Below are 22,247 nucleotides of genomic sequence, written 5' to 3'. Positions count from 1 at the left end.
TTTTATAAATAATTCAACCCAGTGGACATACCTAATAGTCCTTCCTCCTCCTATTTTCCCCATAACAAAACCCTGTGAGGTGGGTTGGGCTTCAAGAAAGTGACTGGCCCAAGGTCACTCAGCTGGTTTCATGACTGAGATAGAACTAGAACTCACAGTCTCCTAGTTTCTAATATGGTGCCTTTAAACCATTAAACCAAATTGGCTCTCATGAATATCTGGCAGTTTGTCATTTTTGGCCTTCATATTTTTATAATGCCATGTAGTAGACTCACCTGATGCTGTAGAGCATGGGTGTCAAACTCAATCGCATCATGTGATGTATCATGAGATATCTCAATGTTTTTTGCCTTTGGGGAGCCAGGTTGGGCATGGTCTCTGCGTGATGCATCTGGCCTGTAGGCCGCCAGTTTGACACCCCTGCTGTAGAGTAGAAAACAGGAGATATTTCTTGTCTACAAACCTTTGGGTCTTTTCACCTGGCAAAGCTCCTGCTTTGGGGTAGTAGCTTGCTTCATAAAGTGCTATCACATATTTTTCAGGAAGCATTCTTCCCTAATTTCCAGAGCTTGTGTAAGAGTTGTCTCTCCCTGTGCTGTCTTTCTGGTGATTAAAGAACACAGAGGCAAAAAAAGAAAGAAATATTATAATGCAGCCTATGCTCAGCTGGAGGATTCAGTGCTTCCTTGGGAGAAATAGGAGCTCACAGGATATAACCAAAATTAATTTTTTTTTAAAAAAAGGTAAAATATAACAATATTTTAACTTAAAATATTAAAAATGCACACTTTCAATAGGGAAGGAGATAAATACAAAGCTGTTTGGATTATGGAAAAGAGCTCCTTGATTGTGCAAAAGACGGTGTAATGCTCCCAGTAGATCATAAGATGTTGCTAGTCTTCTACCAATAACTCATTACTGTCCCAAAGTCTCCATTAAACAAGAGACGGGGCAGAGAGTTCCAAATTAATTAATATTACAGTTCACAAGAGGTTTGAATGTTCCCATGCATAGCCTAAGGTATGCTGCATAGCCAACATCCAACACAGTTTCCTATGTTCTACAAAGAAAGAGAGACTATTTTTCACATGCAGGAAAATAGTAGAATAATAAGACCTGGAGCAACTGTAATTGATTCCTTCTGATTAGTTTCAGGGGAAAGCCTTTATTTTAGCAAATTAAATCACAGCATTCCAAAAAACACAACCCCCCCCCCCAAAAAAAGCCTACCTACTTTTCATCCAAATTGCTGGCAGATGCTGTGTCACATACTTCCTCTCCACTGTCATATAGGCTGAGTAAGCTTGCCATTAATATCTAATTCATGTAGATACTAAACCATAAATCATGGTTTACAAACAGCATTAACAGGGTTCATGCAATTTGTTAATCCAGTCTAAGCAATAGCGATAGAACTTAGACTTATATACCACTTCATAGTGCTTTATAGACCTCTCTAAGTGGTTTACAGAGTCAGCATATTATCCCCAATAATCTGGGTCCTCATTTTACCAGCCTCAAAGGAATGGAAAGCTGAGTCAACCTTGAGCTGTCAGGATTGAAGGAATCAAACTCCTGGCAGTGAGCAGTGAGTTAGCCTGCAATACTGCATTCTAACCACTGTGCCGCCACAGCTCCAAACAAACCATACTGTAGCTTAACATAAAGTATTGATTGTGTCTTCATTTGCTTATAAGTTGCTCAGAGAAGACTGTTAATAGGCAACAGAAATATATTTCATAAGTAAATAACACATGAAAGATACTTCCTTGCCAGAATGAATGTGAACCATCTTTTCAGAGAATGAGGTATGAGAAGTCTATACGTTGTGTTGGTCCCCTCCTGCTTCCCCACCTGCTGTTGCTTATACATCTGGATGTGTGCATTGGGAAACTGCAGCCAGCCAGAAGCTTTTCATAATAGGTAGAGCCACAGGGCTCTATATTTGGATACACATGATTAGCACAGACTATCATTTGCATATAATTGAAAAATGGTAGGTAACAAGTTGAGATAACAGTTTTTTGCTGGATTGATTTGCTGTTTGATGCTAATTATACTCTTATTTTAATTCTAGAAACCTTGGGAAATCTGGATTAAGAGTTTCTTGTTTGGCCCTCGGTGAGTATGTTATGTCTCTGTGTATATTTGTTGTAGATACTGGTTAATTTGCATAACTTTGTTGATATTAATGCCAGATAAGTAAATGAATAAAATACAGTGACAATTATTTTTATACAAAATCATACTGATGTTGCATTTCCCTCTTAGACAATCAAAATAGACTTGTGACGATATTATACTATAGGCATGTTCACTGTGTTTGTGTTTCAAGGTGTCACAGTAGTAAGATGAGTTCTTAACTATTTATTGTACTTCTATAGGTTTCAGTGAAAAGATTTCACCTGTTTTCCTATGTTGGGAGCTAGGAAGTTTGACCATTTATAGCTTAGATACAGCCTGCTGGCTTCTCCATAGGTTGGACTACAATTTTCATTATTCCCAAGCCACCTATATTGATTTGGAAAAGACAGGCACTATAATTCATCACATGAATACTCTTCAAGAAGAAACGCAAAATAAATTGAATAGTTAAATGCATTTCAAGGAGTGCCTGAATAGATAACAAATTTAACATTTTGGTAGTCAGACCCGTATGTATATTCAATATTTAATTTGATTTGGGTGCATGCAGAATGCTTTATCTGAAATGAAATCAGCTTCATACTTCTACAAAACTGTTCTATAGACAGAAATTATCTCCTAAAGGGGGGATGTTCCTAAGGAGTACATATCATCCTTCATTTTTGTGTACCTATCATCTTCATTTATTTGCAGATTCAGCTGATTCTTTTTTTCTTGCCATTCAGTATTATAATGCATTGAATGTATGATTTGTCCTGCAATGATCATAATGTTCAGAAATTCTAAACAGATGCACCTTCTCACAAATGAAAACAAGAGTAATTTGAAAAGCAATCCTATTACCTATAGATTTAAATGTTGTGAGAAAACAAGTCACAAAAGATTTGGAGAGAAAGAAAGGTTAATAGAACATTCAAGGCCTATCCCAGCCTCTCGTGTGGTACCTTCAAAATAGGTTGGGGCCACAATTTCCAATGTGGCTTGACTATAGTATCTAGACATTCTAAAAGTTTTATTCCCAATAAATATTTGAAGTGCTAGATTGTGATTTATTCTTTGAACAGTTCAAAGTAACATACCAAGAAAATAGTTTTAAAATTAAATTTCACATTGTAGCAATGCTATTAATGTAGGACAAACATGTATCTGCTCCCCACAGCCATAGTATCAACTAAAGCCTCCAAATATCTTAAGTAAATTAAAAGATCCAGTAGCCCAAGAAGAAATAGTCATCTGCAACATATAGTGTAAGGACTATAAGAGTCATGATGTGGGACAGAAAGACAGAGGACTAACAGAGTATATCTGTGAAGACCAGCTAGCAGTTAGAAGACACAATGAAAACTCTTCAGTCTCATAACATATGGACAGACTCAACCATACTTTTAACTGGGAAACCATGAGCATCCTAGGCCAAGCTAAATCCAACAACACTAGGGGATTCTTGGAAACTAGGTATTCAGACAAATCAATCTTTAATAGACAGATTTACAAATCATTCAAAAGAGACAATAAAAAAGCTAAGCAGGAAACAATATCAGAATACATCTTTTTAACAGCCTACATCAAGATAAACAGGGATTAATATCAGACAAATAATCAAGCAGAAAACCATACCCCCCCCCAAAAAGGAACTACCAAGAAGAAAACCACACACCCAAAATAACACCCCCACCAAAACTGGCAGGACAAGCTACTGTAGGGAACAAGCCCCACACTCACTAGCCGTGATGAAGTTAGTTGGGTAATGAAACATCTGCAAGCAAATAACCAACTCAGAGAGTACCTAGCATAAGTGTTGCCAACCTTGTATGAGATATGAATGTAACATAGTAAAATTCATTTAAATTCATTCATTGAATTCTTATATGTAAATATGGGGAATGAATGAATGAATGAATGAATGAGTGAGTGAGTGAGTGAATGATTCACAGTGTGAGAAAGAAGAACCCAGGCAGAGCAAATTCAGATATTTTCTTTGTCTATCCCCCTCTTCTGTCAGCTAATATAATCTGCATTTCTATTCAGTTGAACATACTTTATTGTTATATTCTCATTTTTACTCTAACCCACCCTGGGAGGAATTATATTATGGAAGTTGGAGTAAAATCTCTTTCAACTCAAACTTTCAACATGACTTCTGATGATTTCAAAACTGTCTCCTAGAATTACTGAGAAAACTACACAAATGTGTCCATGTTGTCACTAGTAGTTTGAGCTTCACTTGAGGGGATTTTTATCATTTTTCATCTTTTACATATAGTAGCTTCCAAGATGAAGATCTTTGCAAGTTCTAATCAGAAATATATCTGTAATGTTTACTTACTGCATTTAAATTAAAGACGACTTTGACACTCTTACTTCTAAAATGTGGGGCTGTTTATGCAATCCTTCTCTGGTGATGAGGAATCTGGCACAATTTGCACATCTTACTGTGTTGCTATGAGACATAAGCACTTCAGAGCTGTGGAACCCATAGATGACAGCAAAATGTAATAATCAAATCTGACAGTTCCCAAAGCTTTATAGAGCCTGAAATCAGATTTATCTTGAAGAAATTTATCACATAGTTTTGATCAGAATGAGTCAGTCCACCGAATTATTATTGGAACTTGTTTGTTCATAAATTCTTTATTTATTTAAATGACTTTCTAGCTAGTAAGTCAACTCAGAGTAGGTGGTAGTCACTATTCTTACTGAGGAGTTATAAATTACAGAAAAATTCTTAATTCCTAGTATTGTGTAGTGGGTTGTGGACCGCATGGCAATGAATGAATAGATGAGTACCGCATGTCAGCTCTTTATTAGTGGTAGGCGCATACTGAACAAAGGGGGTTACCTGGACCCCTTATATACCTAGCTAGGTGACACTCTGGCCAATCCATCCATCCGTATCTCCCGCCAAAAACCTTTCAGCCAATCTGGCTGCAATACAGCGCCACCTGGTGGTACCTGCAGAGCTGCTACTCACACCCCATACATAACACCTAGCACAGAAGCTTCAGCTACTTACCACCTAAATCATGGCCCATTTTACCTGAATTTTACAGAGCTCCCTATCTTTGCTGTTAATGACCACATCTCTGTAACAAGTGGTGCAAATGTCTAATAATCATTCGTTGCCCTCTTTATTATAAGTGGGTGGACTTTTGATTATACCAAAATAAATGAATTATTCTGTTTTGTTATTTGGGAATAAGCTAGCTAGCCAATGCTGTATGCACTTGATTTCACTGGACAAAATGGTACAAAAGCTGTCTTTATGTTCAATCTTGCTAAGCAGAACAGCTCTCCAACACAAAAATGTCTTAGATGCTTTTCACTCTTCTTCATCACCACAAGCATTTTTCTTTCATAGGCATACAGACCTTTTCTGTGTTCTACTCATTGTTCCAGAGAAACCATTAAACATTAAAATGTCACAGGGAAAACCATTGCCTGCCTGTATCATTTTGATATTTGTAGATATAAATACACTAGTCAATACCTTTTCTATGACTTTTATTACTCTTCCGAGCTAATCTGTAGTGTACAGTATTTCCTAACTGCTGGTTCCTTTACTGTTGAGAATTGATTTTAAAAAGCTGAAAGCCATTCATCCCTTCAATATCTAGATTGCCAATTCCTCTCTTCTGCCTTTGGCTGATTATTTCTCTAGGCACCCAGATTTCTAGCATCCAAGTTATTTCCTTGTTTCACCTAGCATGCCTTTCTGAGTCTATCTACACCAGCTTCAATCATTTTTCCAAATTTACTGCCGCCCACAGATTATATATACAATATATATTGGTTTCATGACAGATGACCTTTTATGATGGAATTACTCTACTACCTATGGACATGACTTATATGATTTATATATTTTTACTATTTTTAATTTTTATATGCTTTGTTACATTTCAAATTCCTTTAGTTTACTAGAGTCCCTAATCAGCATTACCAAATATTGTGCTGCCTGGGAATTCTTGGAATTGAAGCCTAATATGTGAGGGAAAATTTACTTTGGGAAAGGCTGTTTTACAAGGATTTTGATGACAAATCTTAAATTTTTGTCTTTGTTGGAAACATTTAAAATAAGATTGAAGCTGATGTATCATGTCAGTTCTGAAAATCTAGAATTATTATGGTAGCTGAAAATTTTGGAGATGGTTTATTGGAAAACTTAATTTTCTATGCATAATCATAAAAGCTTAGTAAATATATTTATTTGCAGTTTGTTGTCTTTCTCAATAGGTTTGAGATATTGAGCCATTACCACAACATCAGCAGTGGTTCATTATATAAGAAATAATTATTTGTACTTTTTGCTGCCTTTACAAAAATCCCATCTGGATAGGTAATGCTATTCCATCTTCTAATTTTTTTTTCTAAAATACATTTCATTCACATAGGCCAAAATAGGCATTTTTTTTGTATAATCCCAGCTTCGGAAATAAAATGCATGGCTGCTTGCCACAAAGTTATTATAAATATAACTTTGTGGCATTTCCCTGGGTGGTCTTGAATGCTAAGAATCCCCTTGGAAATACTGTAAAACTGGATCACTAAGGAGAAATGTACATATGATCTTCTTCTGACAGCTCTTTGAGTGAGAAATTTAATTGGCTTTTTCATCCCTTTCAGCTGGTAATAAATTGGAAGCACTGAATGTTTACAGTGGTATCTAAGTCCAAAATGTTTCAGTAACAACATATTTAACAGCAAGCTTCAAAACATTTGATATTTGGAAACTGTTTGCTACATGTGCTGCTCCAAGGAAGCAATGCTTAATCCATTAATGATTACAAACTAACTCAGTACATTGTTCCCCACCCCCAGATTCTGAGTCATGCACTTTGGGTAGTTAGGCTATAAGAATATGCAGAACACGGGGAGGGAATGAAGTGCAATCTCCCCCCCCCCACTTTTTTTTCTATTATACCCAGCAGTTTGAATCAGTGTTATGGTTTCTGCTGAAATCTATGGACATTCTCAATCAACCGGGCCATGATTATCCCAAAGGTGCTTTTTTCAAGAGGCAACTGGACTTTCTTTGTTTTTCCTTGAGTATGTTTTGCATCCCTTCCAATAAGCTTCTTCAGTTCTGGGTGAGTGGTGGGGAACGTAAGAATTTATATTCCTTGCATTCTTTCTGAGAGTCGTTGAGGCCACTTGGAGGACCCTGAGGGCAAAGATCAACCTCCAAGTGGCCTCAATGAACTCTCAGAGAGAGTGCTAACAACCAGATAACTGCAGGGAGTATGAATCCTTCTCATTCTCCATTATTCAGTCAGAACTGAAGAAGCTTCTTGGATGAGAAGCAAAACATCTTCAAGGAAAAACAACGAAAGTCCAGTTGCTTCTTGAAAAAAGCACCTTTGGAACTCTGATGAAATCCTTCTGCAAAATACATTAAGTCAAAAGAAAGAGGGGAATAGATTGTGTCTACATGGTTGAGAGTACGGTTTTGGTTACTTTTTTTTTTCTTTTTCGAAAATGTCATTCAGCTTTTGGAAACATATTGGATTTGCAGTTAATTTGCAATTATAACAGTAAGGATATTTGAGAATTCAATGTGTCAGAATAAACTAATCTGATCCATGAATCCTTGAATACATTTATACATTTACATTTATTCCTCATTTATTTGGATTTTGCAGTACTGCCCCCAATTTACAAAAAATGCATGATTTTTATTTTAGGCCTATACTATGAATATTTCAGGAATAAATGTATTTTAAAATGTATATTTGTGATAAAATTATTTATATATTTGTGTAATATGTAGGCAAATGCAGTATTTTAAGCTGAATTTGAAAGAAACTAAAATCCCTGAAAGCCTTACAAATGAAAGCTAACTTTGGGTGTCTATGGAGATTCTGAATCATCCAGGTCATGGTTGTCCCAAAGCTGCTTTGCTGCATATGTTTTATCTTTTTATTGATTTAGCTGTAGGCATGGTGATCTAGATCAACAAATCTGTGTGGAAGAAGATTTCTTCAAGACATATTGTAGTGTAGTGCTAGTGGGAAATAGCAGTTCAGTGATGGAGTAATCCCAAATCTTTCTGATTCTGGTGGGCATAAATTAAATAAATAAGATCTCAAAGTGTGAAAATGAAATCCAAATAGATGACCTTATTTCATTTGTGTTGATAAATTAGGTTTCTTTATTAACAAAAGGTATAGAATAGTTTTCATGGTGCTTATATCTGTGTTCTTTAACACTATTATGCTTGATTCTGTCTATCATCTCTGTCTGCCTATCATCTACCTACCTGCCTGCCTGCCTGCCTGCCTGCCTGCCTGCCTGCCTGCCTATCTATCTATCTATCTATCTATCTATCTATCTATCTATCTATCTATCTATCTATCTATCTATCTATCTATCTATCTATCTATCATAGGGATCTGATTCAAATTTCCTCTTGTCTATTCCTCTCCAGTTTGCATTGTACCGTTTTTGGAGATCTGATGGGGCAGGGTTTCTTAATCTCAGAAAATATAATTAGAAGAATCTAGAAGGGAGAACTGTTTGTTTATTTATTCAATTTCTATAGCCACCCATCTCAAGCAATGACCTTAGGCAGCTTACAGTTCCAAAATAATTGGAATAATATGCCTTGTAGGGTGACCCGATCTACAATTTTGGTGATGTTTTACTAGCAAGTTACAATTATTAAACTATAATCATATATAAATATATTATACTATACTATACTCATTTGTATCATACATCAATCTGCGTGGAGTACCGATGCTTGTCTAAGGAGAGAACATTTGGCATCGTTGACATTAAAAACAATGCATATTATGACACAAAACATAATATTAATTAATATGTACAACTCATTAAGCTATGTGCCCCAGTGGTTGCTGTCTCCGCAGGCTTTTATTATACATAGTATAACTTTAGTTTACTCACTCTCAGGCTATAAATATTAAGTTTCATTTATGCCATTGCAAATTGAAGCCAGCCGATCACTAAAATAAACCAAAAAGGCCACCTGAGTCATTTGGAGTTGGATGATGCCTAATTCAAGTAAATTAAATTAAATCTCCTAGCTGTCCATTTGTATACAGTGATAATGATTTTGAATCAGATTATTCATCTTGCGGCTATAATATTGTTTCAGAATCACCTTTGATATTGTTTCAGAAATATTAATTGGTTGTCTTGAGAGTCCCTTTTATAATAGTTGGCTAATTCCATTTTGTGGAATTAAAAACACATACTTTTGCCTGAGACATGTAGATTTAATCCCCTGTGCCACAAAAATACCACTAACATGGGGAAAACTTTTTCCCTGAAACCAAGGGATGTTAAGAGGAATATAGATAGCCTTAGTTTAGTTTAGTTTATTAATATTTCTATACCGCCCTTCTCCCGAAGGACTCAGGGCGATGAACAGGGCAAGAATAAAATGCGAAGTTACAAATATTAAAAGAAGATTAAATAGTTGCCCATTAAAAACAGTTAATACAATACATTTATAAAAACCCCAAAAGTACAGCAATAAAAACCCCACCAATCCCCCATCAGGCCAGGCCGGCTTGTTCGAATAAAAATGTTTTTAAATCGCGGTGAAAGGAGCGAAGATCGGGCGCCATCCGGAGCTCTACCGGTAACTGATTCCATAGTTCCGGAGCGCCCACAGAGAAGGATCTCCCCCTGGGGGCCACCAATCGACATTCTCTGATCGGTGGTACCCTGAGGAGTCCCTCTCTGTGGGAACGCACAGGGCGCAGGGAGGTTGATGCCGGCAGCAGGTGTTCCCTGAGGTACTCCGGACCCCTGCCATGTAGGGCTTTAAACACCATTACTAGTACCTTGAATCTCACCCGGAAGACAACTGGTAACCAATGCAGCTCACGGAGCAGAGGTGTAACATGGGAGTATCGGGAGACTCCCAACACAACTCTCGCGGCTGCATTCTGTACCAGTTGGAGCCTCCGGGTGGTCCTCAAGGGCAGCCCCATGTAGAGAGCGTTGCAGTAGTCCAGACGAGAGGTCACGAGCGCGTGAGTGACCGTGCATAAATCATCCCGGCCTAGATAGGGCCGCAACTGGCGCACCAGGCGAACCTGGGCGAAAGCCCCCCTAGTCACAGCCACTATGTGATCTTCCAAGGTAAGCCGTGAATCTAGGAGGACTCCCAAGTTGCGAGCCCTATCTACGGGGGGTAATAGTTCACCCCCCATGGAGAGAGATGGAATATCCAAATTGGCCCGGGATGAAGGTATGCAAAGCCACTCAGTCTTGTCGGGGTTGAGTTGAAGTCTGTTCCTCCCCATCCAGACCCGAACCGCCTCCAGGCAACGGGACATCACATTGAGGGCATCACTGGGGTGGTTTGGGGTCGAAAACTACCTGCTATTTTCAGATTATTTTTTTAAAAAACCAAAACACCATTGCTATGTATCTTAGAATAATCATGGTTCCTCCACTAACTAATCAACAGAGTGTATGTTCTCTGTGGTTATTATGCTCAATATATCAGTACAAATAATGGAAGCAATCAATTAATATGCTCAATTTTTACGCTCTGGATTTTTATAGTCTAATTTATGGACAAAAGCATTTGTACTTTACCTTTGCTTCCATATGTAAATTTAAAGTCTTGTTCATAACCATTTTTCTTAAATTGCTTTTGAGCTGGTTTAAGATTTATCTCTTTCCTTTGCTAATATGTTATTTTAGAAATAAACATAATGAAAATGATTGAAAATAAAGTTGTCTTTAAAGAAGAATTGTAATTGTAAGCTTATTGGAAGAGATGCAAAACATACTCAAGGAAAAACAAAGAAAGTCCAGTTGCCTCTTTCAGAGAGAATTAAAGAAAGTGAATTTTAGAACTGGAAAAAGCATGCATTGTGCATATTTTTATTATCATTATTAGTATGATTTCATTTCAGTGTGGTAATTTTTTTTACATTTGCTCTGTCAATCACTCTAGCACTAGTTGTTTCATTCATTTATTCTGTAGATAGCACAGAAATTCTTTAATTCACCCTAATATGCCATGCTATTTTGCTTACTGAATTTGTATATCTGCCAGAATATAATTAGCTTCAGGTTTTGTATTTTTTACATTTTGCAATAAACTTTACTCATCAAAATATGCATAAGAATGTTTTGGAAAAGTATTAGGAAAATGAATTTGCAAAAAAAAATGTATATTAGCATAAATTGGATGCAATATATCCACAAATGACTTTGTGCACAATAATCCATAGAAATTTACATATCCATAAATGAATGTGAATGTGGGTCAGAAATAGCGATAGCTGAGAATATGCGATACTGGACAAACATTTCCATCTTTAGTGTTCTTTTCTTCAGCCAACCTTAGGTAACCAATATGACCATAGTCTGAAATTTCTATCAAACACACAGTCTCAATATATCTGGAGGTGCCACAGTCACCGGAAGAAATAAATGTTAAAATTCATATCTTCATTTCAAATGCAAAAACAAATCTTGTGGGAACCACAAGCAAAATCATAATTACTTTCTTCCTTTGTGGATAAGCTTTGAAACGACAATTCAAATTGGTAGAAATCTTTCAGAATTTTAGTTGATACTTAATATCATACTATTCCGCTAAAAACAATCAATTGGAATAGAGCTGGATGGGATCTTGGAGGTCTTCTAGTCCAAATCCCTGCTCAAGCAGGAGACCCTATACCATTTCAGAGAGGTGACTATCCACTCTTTTCTTAAAAGCCTCCAGCAATGAAGCACCTACAACTTCTGAAGGCAAGCTGTTCCACTGGTTAATTGTCCTCCTCACTGTTAGGAAATTTCTCCTTAATTCCACGTGGTTTCTCTCCTTGATTAGTTTCCATCCATTGTTTCTTGTCTTGCCTTCTGGTGCTTTGGAAAATAAGTTGACCACAGAAGAACGAGATGTTAATTTATTTACCATACTATTTTTATTCAACTCTACAGATTATTTTGTTTTCTAAATTAACTCCATTAAGTGTCTCCATAATCCTATCCTGATCATATATTGGTCTATTAATATATTTTATAAGATATATAAATACATTTTGGGACCTATGAAGTACAGGTAGTCCTTGACTTACAGCGGTTCATTTAGTGACTGTTTAATGTTGCAATGACACTGAAAAAATTGACTTATGATGGTTTGTCACACTTGTGACAGTTGCAGAATCCCTATGGTGACATGATTGAAACTCAGATGCTTGGCAATTGGTTCATATTTATGATAGTTATGACAGTGTCGCAGAGTCACATGATCAGCTTTTGTGACCTTCTGACAAGCAAAGTCAATGAGGAAGCCAGATTCACTTAACAACTGTGTTACTAACTTAAGAGCTACAGTTATTCACTTAATAACTGTGGCAAGAAAGTCATAAAATAGAGCAAAATTCACTTGCCAACTGTCTCACTTAGCAACAGAACCTTTGGGCTCAATTGTGGTCATAAGTCAAGAACTACCTGCAATGTGGAATTTTGAGATGCTTCTGGGCCAGCAAAATGATATTATGTTACTCATCACAATACTCCTGAGAAATGGTGCTTCATAAAATTTCCCTCACATTTCCCCCAGTTCAAGCCCTGAAATGCTTATATATTAAGAGTGTGCCTACGCTGAATTTGGCATCTTTGAGGTTGCCTTGTAACTGTGACTGAATCAAAGTGACATGGTAACTAGGTAACAGTGTGCAAAGGGTGATGTTTTAATTCAATTTTTCACACTTCAGCATTCTGCTTTCCACATTACAATCTGTAAAGCTTACCGGTGAGAACAGAAACAAAGGCTATTTCAGTTTTTACTGATCAGCAAGGTCTAATAGTTTGTTATCGCTATATATTAAACAAGGGAAGGGTTTTTCCCCCTCAATGGCAGATACTGAATATAAAAAAAATCTTTGCTTAGAACAAGGAAAGTTATTGTGAAAGAAATAATTGAAGAATTGGTTAGCCCCTCTTGCAAGTATACTTGAATAATACAATTTAGAAGTCTGTGGAGATTCTCGGTCATCCAGTTCATGGTTGTCCCACAAGTGTTTTTTTCAAAAGGCAATTGGATTTTCTTTGCTTTTCCTTGAAGATGTTTTGCTTTCATCTAAGAAGCATCAGAACTGAGATGACAGTGAAACATCTTCAAGGAAAAAGCAAAGAAAGTCCAGTTGCCTTTTTGAAAAAGCACCTTTGGGAAAATTCAGAAAAATTACCTGTGAAAATTACCAAGTACTATGTGTATGTATTGCCATCTTCCAGGTTATACAAACTTGAATTGTAGAAAACCATAAACATGTGTTCTTTAGAACCATGCTACAATAAAATTATATGGTAAATGTATTAGACATTTTGCTGTATTTGTATGCTTTGTTTATAAGTACAAAAATTCAATATAAAAATTGATCTGTACTTTAAGCATGTGGATATTTTTAGTTAATTCTGGTGAGGTGGCTTGGTTTTCTTTTTTATTGCAAATAGATTGTACTCTTTATCTATTGTGGGGAAAAAGAAGAGAAATATGATACAAATTTGAATCTAATGGTAAAGATACAAAGAATGTCACATATAATCAGATTCTACTTCCTAAATTATTACTGACTTTAGAATATCAAAAATTCCCTTATTGCCTTGCCACACACAAGAAAATAGCATGTTTGGTTTTTTTTTAGCACAGACAGCAGTGCATGTTTTCAGTGACTTTATTTCTGTTCACTTCTCTTGTGGTTAGTTTAGAAAACCATGGCATAAGGGAAGATCAGTTACATAAAACTGAAATGTCCAAAGGCTTCATGGCCGCCTTTCTGCTGTTGCATTGCAAAAATCATGCAAATTGCGAAGAGGCATTGATGGCATGTCAGCATGAGCAGGGATCGGTTTCAGGATGCCAAAGCAGATGGATTGGGAAAAGGAAAAATCCATTCCAATGTATACAAAGGAAGAGAAGTTGCAGGAATGAATTGGTGAACTGGAGAAAAAGGAAGAGTAATCGTTGAGTTCATAAAGCATAGTGTGACAAGAGTTCTGCCCAGTGGGAAAAAAAACCATTTACAATGGGGGCTAAATTGCAGCACATCAGAGGAAAATGCCAAATTTATTGCTGTTTCTGAAAAACCAGAGAAGAGTTAGAAATAAATTAGCTCAGCTCCCAAACACAGATGAGGCTTATCAAATCTGGCATTGATCCCGGAGCTATCCATGCTACTGGTATGGAAACATCCACATAATCCCAAGGCATTTTCATTCGTCTCCTGTTCAAAAGGAAGGAATCCCTACTTAGTTGAAGCTGTTTAGGGAGCTGGAGATGGTCAGCTAGTACAATGGTTAAAGTTCAGTATCATTGAAATATTATCTCATAAGATAATGGATCCCCAATAAATCAAACATCAGGAGATCCCATAAAGAACAATTTCCTAATTATAATATATTTTGGTTTATGAAAATAATGTCCTAAATGTTAATAAATATCCATTTCTTTCTAGGGACCTGGGTCACCTTTGGAGGTCAAATTTCAGATGAGGTGAGTGAGACATCATTTAATGACAACCTAGAAAACAGAACTTGAGTAATCTAGAAATAAATACATCACTTTAATGTTTTCATTAAAATGAAAAGCCATGTCACGGAAGTCTGAATAAATTGAAACAGGATACGGCAAAGCATGATCATAACAACAAAAACCTCATTTCTCTTAATTGAATATATACCATTTCATCTATGGTAATATAGCAACCTAGTTTAAATTTGGCAAACTTGGTCTTCAAAGAAGGTAACATGGAACTCATAGCAGGAATATGTTTTAAAGCTGAGCAGATTTGTTCTGGGTTTGGCCAAATAAACATCTAGAGCAGACATGTCAAACACAAGGCCCGGGGGCCAGATCCGGCCCGCGAAGTGGTTTCATGTGGCCCGTGAAGCCATCCTGGAAACAGTGAGGGAACGGCCCCCACTGCCTTGGCCCTGGCCCAGAGACCCTCCTCCTGCCAGAGACCCTCAGATCTGTCCCACTCCTGCCCGGGCCCCCATAGGCACCCTTGATGCGAACGATGGAGAGCTGGCCACGCCCACCCAGTAGGCCATACGCACTCTAGCCACGCCCACCCAGTAGGCCACACCCACCCTGGCCATACCCACCCAGCCCCCTGAGGGCAACCGCAGTGCTGATGCGGCCCTCAATGAAATTGAGTTTGACACCCCTGATCTAGAGGAATTTTACAGGGCTAGTTGACAAGACTGCTGTATCTCCCCTTCCTCCTTGTTTTCTTAATGGCCTACATGCAGCCTTTTCCATTACCTCCTCTTAGCTACCAACCTTGAATTCTGGCTAACTCCTCTCTGATCTCAGTGTTTCCCTTTTCCTTATTTGCAACTGCCAATGGCCTTGCCTTTTTCCTGCTGTCCAGCTCCTGAAACCTGCATGCCATACCAAAGCATAGACCAATATTGCTGGGCCATTTCCAGATAAAATATAATTTACATTTTTTTTGCTGCAGATACAGGACACCTAAAATTACCTCTTCTGTGCCTTGTACATGTCTCTGAAGCCACGGTACTAAAGCTATTGAGTGAATGAAATGCGAATGGGGGAATCCTGACTCTCAGCCATGACTGTTCTTAGATACATGATCTATCACTATCACATAATAGAACATATTGGTTTCCTAGCCACTCCAACTTCTGATGACCCCTATGATTTATACCAATAGCACTTTAAGTTATAATGTTATATTCATTTCTGTAGGAGAAATCAACTCTCACTGATTTAATGATTTCTTTAATGCCAATGAATATATTGGTAGCATACATTTTCATGACTGAAAACTTATGTATATGATAAGAAAGCTGATTTAATAAACAATTATTAACTATTAATATTACTGTTTATTGCAATGTACATTGTATATCACATAAAGCTTAGGAGTTGAAGGTAATTATAAGCAGTTTCAAACTTGAGTTAGAAAATGAATGTACTTAGCTACTTGGAATTTTTGTGGAAAAAAATCCCAGGTTCAAAAATGTGAGTACTGGCAAGAGATAGTAGCAATCTACTTTCCTGAATTCTAAATTCTGTCCATTGTCCGTGATTTAAAAATTAAGCTAGATTTGGTATTAAACTCTGATTTATTTCTGGAAAACTATTTCATTATTAGTCATTCCTGCAAAATTTGGAAGATTGGGGACAGAGAGTTTTTATATTTCTAAGATTAATTTAATGTCTCTGTTTCCAAAAGGTGGCTGAACAGCTAATGACCATTGCATATGAAAGTGGTGTGAATCTCTTCGACACAGCAGAGGTATATGCAGCTGGAAAGTAAGTATCTGTGTTTCCATTCTTCCATCATAGGTAGATCTTATTTCTAAATTAAATATTATGGCATTGCAAGTAGGCTCCATATAGATCAGTGGTTGAACTGTAATTCATTTTTTTTAAATCCCATATTTAATCCTGCCTCTGAATATAGGGCTAGGAAACATGGAGGTCTGCTGTTTATCAATGTCAACAATATTAGATGGATGGATGAATAGAATTGTAGGTAGTTCTCAACTTATGACCATAGCTGTAACCAGAGTTTCCATGGCTAAGCAATACAGTAGTTAAGAAATCAGTAGCATGATTTTATACCCATTTTTACCACAGTTGTTAAGCAGATCACTGCAGTCTTGGAACTAGAAACTGGAAAAATTCAGCAGTCCATCTGCATTTAAAAGACAAAAGCCACTCTTTCGAAGACAGCAAAGTCCACATTTTGGACAGAGAGGACCACTGGTTTGAAAGTAGGGTCAAAGAAGTCATTTATGACAAAATTGAACAGCCCTCTCTCAACAGAGGGAGAAGGATATGACATTGTCTATCTCCAGTGTACAACACAGTCCTTTCAGCAGTTTCAAGAAGGCTCCACACTGATTTGCACTACTCAGGTGACCCTGATGACACAGATAAACTTCCAGGTAACATCAGTGACTCTCTAAAAGAATGCAAATAACCAGCTGTCTGCAAGGAGTATAAATCTCCATTCCCCACCATCTAGTCAGAACTGAAGAAGCTTCTTGGATAAGAAGTGAAATGTCTTCAAAGAAAAACAAGGAACTCCAGTTGCCTCATGAAAAGAGCATCTTTGAGGCAGCTATGACCTTGGATGACTGAGAATCTCCATAGACATTTTCATCATAGCATATATTACAGGAGAAATCCTACTAGCTTCAGTAGCAGTTCAGTATATTCCAGAATTTCACCTCAACCTATCCCTCTTAACCTGCCAATTTCATCCACTAATTCCAGCCAATCTAAAAATGGGACACAGTCATCTCCATAGTTTTATAAAACTGCTATAATATCCAGTTATGCTGGCTGAGGATTATGTGAGCTGAAATCCAAACCATATGAAAAGTACTAGGTTGATGGGAATCTGTCATAAATCATGTTCTTTGTGTTATTTCTTACACCAAATAAAGCCAAAGCTCTGTGCTGTGACTTTCATTGCACAGGTTTGAACAAGCTTCAACCTATTTCACCTACTGTTGTGCATGTGTATATACATGTATATATATGTATGGTTGTAGCTATTCTTCGGCCAAGAAAACCAGGGATTTGTTTCATTTATTATATGAGAGGGATAGGAGATTCACTTCATCCAATTTAGTAGGATTACAGTAATTCCTTTCTGCTAATACAGTAGTGGAAACTGCCTTGAGCCAAACTGTTTCACAAAATATCTCAAAAAAATAGTCATTTCTTTGTAAATTCTCTCCGGGCCTGCTGACAGATGGCTGCAAAAGCTGGACCATGGTAGCCGGCAGAACTCAGGCAGAACTCAGAAAGAAACCATCACAACCAAGCCAAACTCATGCACAGCTTTTGTCTTGATTGACACCATCATAAAGCAAAGGAGTTTTCTGCAATAGCTCAGTGGTCTTGGGAAATTCTGTCCATATTCTATTGCCTACCCCATTTTCATCTATGTTTCTTTACATACACACAGACAAAACATATACACAGAGACATCCCATGTACTTCTTCTTTTTTGCCTGAATTTATCTCAGTTCTCAGGATCTCCATTCATTTTATTTCTGCAATTCTGTATGCATTCTGAATTTATTTAGGGACTTCAAATGCATCCAGGCATGTATAATATTGACTCTGAACCTGGGTTCCTCTAGATTTTAATCTCTGGTCTCAACATCTCCATTTAAGCCAAAAACAAAAGACTTTGAACTTTAAAATGGAGATGCTTACTTAAGAGGTAAAAGAATGTTGGAAGACTGTTTTCTGGGGTGGGGGGAAGTGCTAAGATTCCACATGACAGTTTGAGCACAACAAAAAAATATTCCATATCCTGCAGATGTGATCCAAGGCACCACAGACTGGTTTGCCTTTGTGGCCAGATGATTTGATGCTATTTTCTGAGTAAAAATGGTGACATTTTGCTCTCTGTGGACACAAACTCTGCCGTGACATTTGGAGACAGAGCAAAATGATTCAGTTAAATAGAGAGAGAGAGAAAAAATAAAACATTGGTTCCCACGTGTCTTAATATCTACATTTATATTGCTTCTCTGCCATAAGCTGAGATCTGCATCAATCTTTCATCCTTGCTTGCAGGCTCTTCATTCCTCCTTTTATACAAGTCAACAAACAAAGAATTTTCTGTTCCCTCCCTGTTTCTAAACCAAAAAATTTCAAACCAAAGCATAATACCTTGGTGAACTCGATGGAAGGAAGTTATAATTGATGAAAGACTTCTATGCTGCATGTATAGCTAAATGTTTATTTCATTTCTGCCCTGTTCTAAAACTAAAGTTATTAATTGGATTTTAAAAAGTGTGGGAACAGATGATCTATTCAAACTTTCTTTGTATGAAATGAAAAATTATTAAACAAGGATTTGTGTTTATTTATATTTATTAAACAAATTTATATAGCTGCCAAACTCACATACTGTGACTGTGGGCGATAGACAGCAATAAAACGCCAAAATTAAAAACCCACCCTTCTCCCCATAGCAGCGATAAATCCAATTAAACAAGCCACTTGATCAGCTTGCTATTAACCCAGGGTCTCCAAATCCACTGACAGAACCATATCTAGAGGGTCTTTCAGAAAAATGACAAGGTGGAGGCCAATCGTATCTCTGGAGGAATGTTCTATAGAAGAGGATTTTTTCCTTGGTCCCACCAAATGTATTTTTTTTAAAGAAATGGGACTCACATGTCCTGCCTTCCCACTCTGGTGAGCCAGATAGAGATAACCTTGGAGAAGTGGTCCTTCAAACAGCATCTCCCCAAGCCATGTAGGGCTTTAAGGTGATAACCAGGTCCTTGAATTGCACCTGGAAACAAATTGTCAACCAATACAGCTTCCCCCAAAGAAGTGACACGTGCAAATATTGTGAATAGTGAAACAAATGAATGGCTATAGGTAGCTTGCTAAATGAATTTTGGAAATACTTACGATCTGTAAATGTTTTTATTGTTGCAGGGCTGAAATTATTTTGGGAAACATTATCAAAAAGAAAGGCTGGAGGTAGGATGTTTTGTTGTTTATATGCTCTTTATGTTAACTGTAGAATGGAGAATAATTCAGACTTGGAGAACTTAGTAGTTGTGTTACTTAAGGCTTTGCAGACCTGATCTTACATCCAAGCCTGGCTAATTCTGAGCTTCCTATTTCTGTAACAGACCAACGAGACCAACTTCTACCAACTGCTCTATTGATGCTCTGCTTAAGAAGCTGGAATACTTCCAATACTTTGCCCTTATGAAGCTAGGCAAAGTTTTGAAGATATCTTTGAATAACTAAGAAAGATGCTTTTCCACTTAGCTTTTCCATGTTTCTATTTAGGTTTATATGGGTCCCAATTTTATTGAGATTGTCCTGATTTAATGCATGTTTCAGTTTATGGAAAAATAAACAGCAATGTAGTAACATAATAATGTTTTATGTATCTGTCTACAGTAGTGTTACAATTTCTTCTTTCTTTGCTTTCACAAGCAATGGGAAGGGAAGGATATTTAAGGGTTAAACCCATTCTCTCACTTTGCCTGTGGGACATTGATATAGCTCTCTGTCAGAATTTGCTTCCCCTTGGTGCAAGCAGATTATAAAAGAATGGTACCCTTCAGCTTTACTTTTCTAAGCCCACTGACTTCATCCCAGTTCAACTATTTGAAAATGCAGTGCCAACATATATCCACCCTAGAGTTCCTGTCTGAAACTACTACAGATAGGGAGGTGCCAGTATTGGAGGTATATTGGAGGTATATCTGCTTCTTTCTGCTGCCAATTTGTGCAGAGTAGTTTTTTCCAGATCAGTACTTTTTTATTGAATAAAAAAATATATATGTAGAAACACTTGCCAGACTGAAACAAAGATGGAAGTGGAATTCACTTAATCTTTTTCACTTTTTTAAACTTTAAAAAGCCCAACATGCTGTGTGCTTTATAGAGAGATCACATCAGCCATATGACATTATCACATCAGCCGAAGACATTGAGTCTTCGGAGAAGGGCGGGATATAAATGGGATTAAAAAAAAAATTCAGGGAAACAGTGAAGAACGGAAGAAACTTCTCACTCTCTTTTTGAAGAAAAAAAAAGCCAAAGTACATAACACAGATCCAAAATGTTTTCAGGTGCCTGATAGAAGCAAATGGCTGAAATACTATATTTTCTGTGATTCAAGTGGTTTTACTTCCAAGATCTTGAGAGATCTCATGAGACAATCATACAACATTTTAGTTAAAGCTGCTGCTGCTTCTTATTATTTCCTACTATTACTAATACTACTTTTAAATAACATTGAACATAAAAGGAAAAAAATAGAACAACTGAAAAAAGAAAGAATGATGTATATTATATTGCACCATTATATTAGTACAGTATTATTTTATTCTGGGATTCCACGGGCACTGTCAAATGTTGCACAAATTCATTCCCAATGATAAATGGGAACATTCTGTAGCTGCTTCAGCATGTTTTTTAGATATTTGGCGTGATGATAAGGTATCTCTATTTTTTCAAATCTCTCATACTATGGATGTTTTCTAAAGAAAAGATTTAGACTGAGCATTCAATCACAACCCTGCAACTTTACCATGTAGAGGTCATAATGTTAGCAATTGCACTAAGTCTTTTAGATGACTTTCTGTTTAGAAGCATAACTTAAATTGGCAGTGTAGGAGGTGAGGCTGCATTAGGAAAAACCAGGGACTGCAAAGGTATTTCTTAAGGAATCTGTTTTGAACAAAATTGAAATTGAATTTGCTTTGTTTGTTTAGGAGATCAACTCTGGTCATTACAACAAAGCTCTACTGGGGTGGAAAGTAAGTACTATGTACTGTAATTTCCTTTGCTATGGAAATAATATATTTCTCTAGCTTTGTGCTGTATTTATATAGTACATGCTTATGTAATAAGTATCAACATGACATGGTACTACTGTATTACATTTTGGTTGGTCAAGGCACTAATCTGGCTTCTTCCCCCCACCCCACCCCCCCAAAAATAGGCAAACCTTTTGATTTTAAAACTGGTCATTCTCTCAGTAAATATATTTGGAGAAGATGTCAGATGTTGGAAAAAGAAAATTTATCAGAGATTCTTAGTTAATGAGAGGGATACCATACTCTTTCCAGTTTTACATTCTACCTTCAAGATCCCTTTTTTGGGTAGTCAAAAACTAGGACTTAGCATGATCTGTAAGGCACTTGAAGTCTAGATCTATCCAGAGAAAATTTGCTAAAGTTAAATTTTTGCACAAAGTACAGCTTTAAACTAAAACTTTGGAACTGAAATTTCACAATCAGGTACCATGTCTATTTTCAAAATTCAAATGCAACATCTTTGGCAATGTAATATTTCATTTGAAGATTTAAATGTGTGAATCAAATATGGCATTGAATTGTATATTTAGCACACAGTGTGAAGTTTTAAACTCAAACCACAAACCTGACTCTTTGTCCAGAGTCCCAGAAATGTTGAAATACTGACAAAAAGATAGTTCTGTTGAACACAGAAATATCTCAACGAAACATGGGGTATTTCCCCATTTGTACCTAACAATAGCTAAACATGTCCTGACATCCTTTTTTCCCTCCGTTGGTTGCTTTTATCTCATCCTGTGCATATCTCAAGCAAC

General features: G+C 36.9%; 1 protein-coding gene across 2 annotated transcripts in view; it reads left to right on the top strand.

Moving 5' to 3' along the window:
• Nucleotides 1-22,247, top strand: part of KCNAB1 (potassium voltage-gated channel subfamily A regulatory beta subunit 1) — a gene marked incomplete at its 3' end in the record, with an annotated part of 153,852 nt that overhangs the window by 86,114 nt on the left and 45,491 nt on the right. For both annotated transcript variants that reach the window (XM_081328750.1, XM_081328749.1), the window contains exons 2-6: nt 2,078-2,121; nt 14,595-14,632; nt 16,344-16,423; nt 19,589-19,633; nt 21,388-21,432. In XM_081328750.1, the coding sequence (XP_081184876.1) occupies nt 2,078-2,121; nt 14,595-14,632; nt 16,344-16,423; nt 19,589-19,633; nt 21,388-21,432 (252 nt within the window). The remainder of the gene's footprint in view (nt 1-2,077; nt 2,122-14,594; nt 14,633-16,343; nt 16,424-19,588; nt 19,634-21,387; nt 21,433-22,247) is intronic.

The sequence above is a fragment of the Vipera berus genome (assembly GCF_964194415.1).
Source record: "Vipera berus genome assembly, chromosome: 5".
Classification (NCBI taxonomy): domain Eukaryota; kingdom Metazoa; phylum Chordata; class Lepidosauria; order Squamata; family Viperidae; genus Vipera; species Vipera berus.
This window is presented reverse-complemented; position numbering and strand designations above follow the sequence as displayed.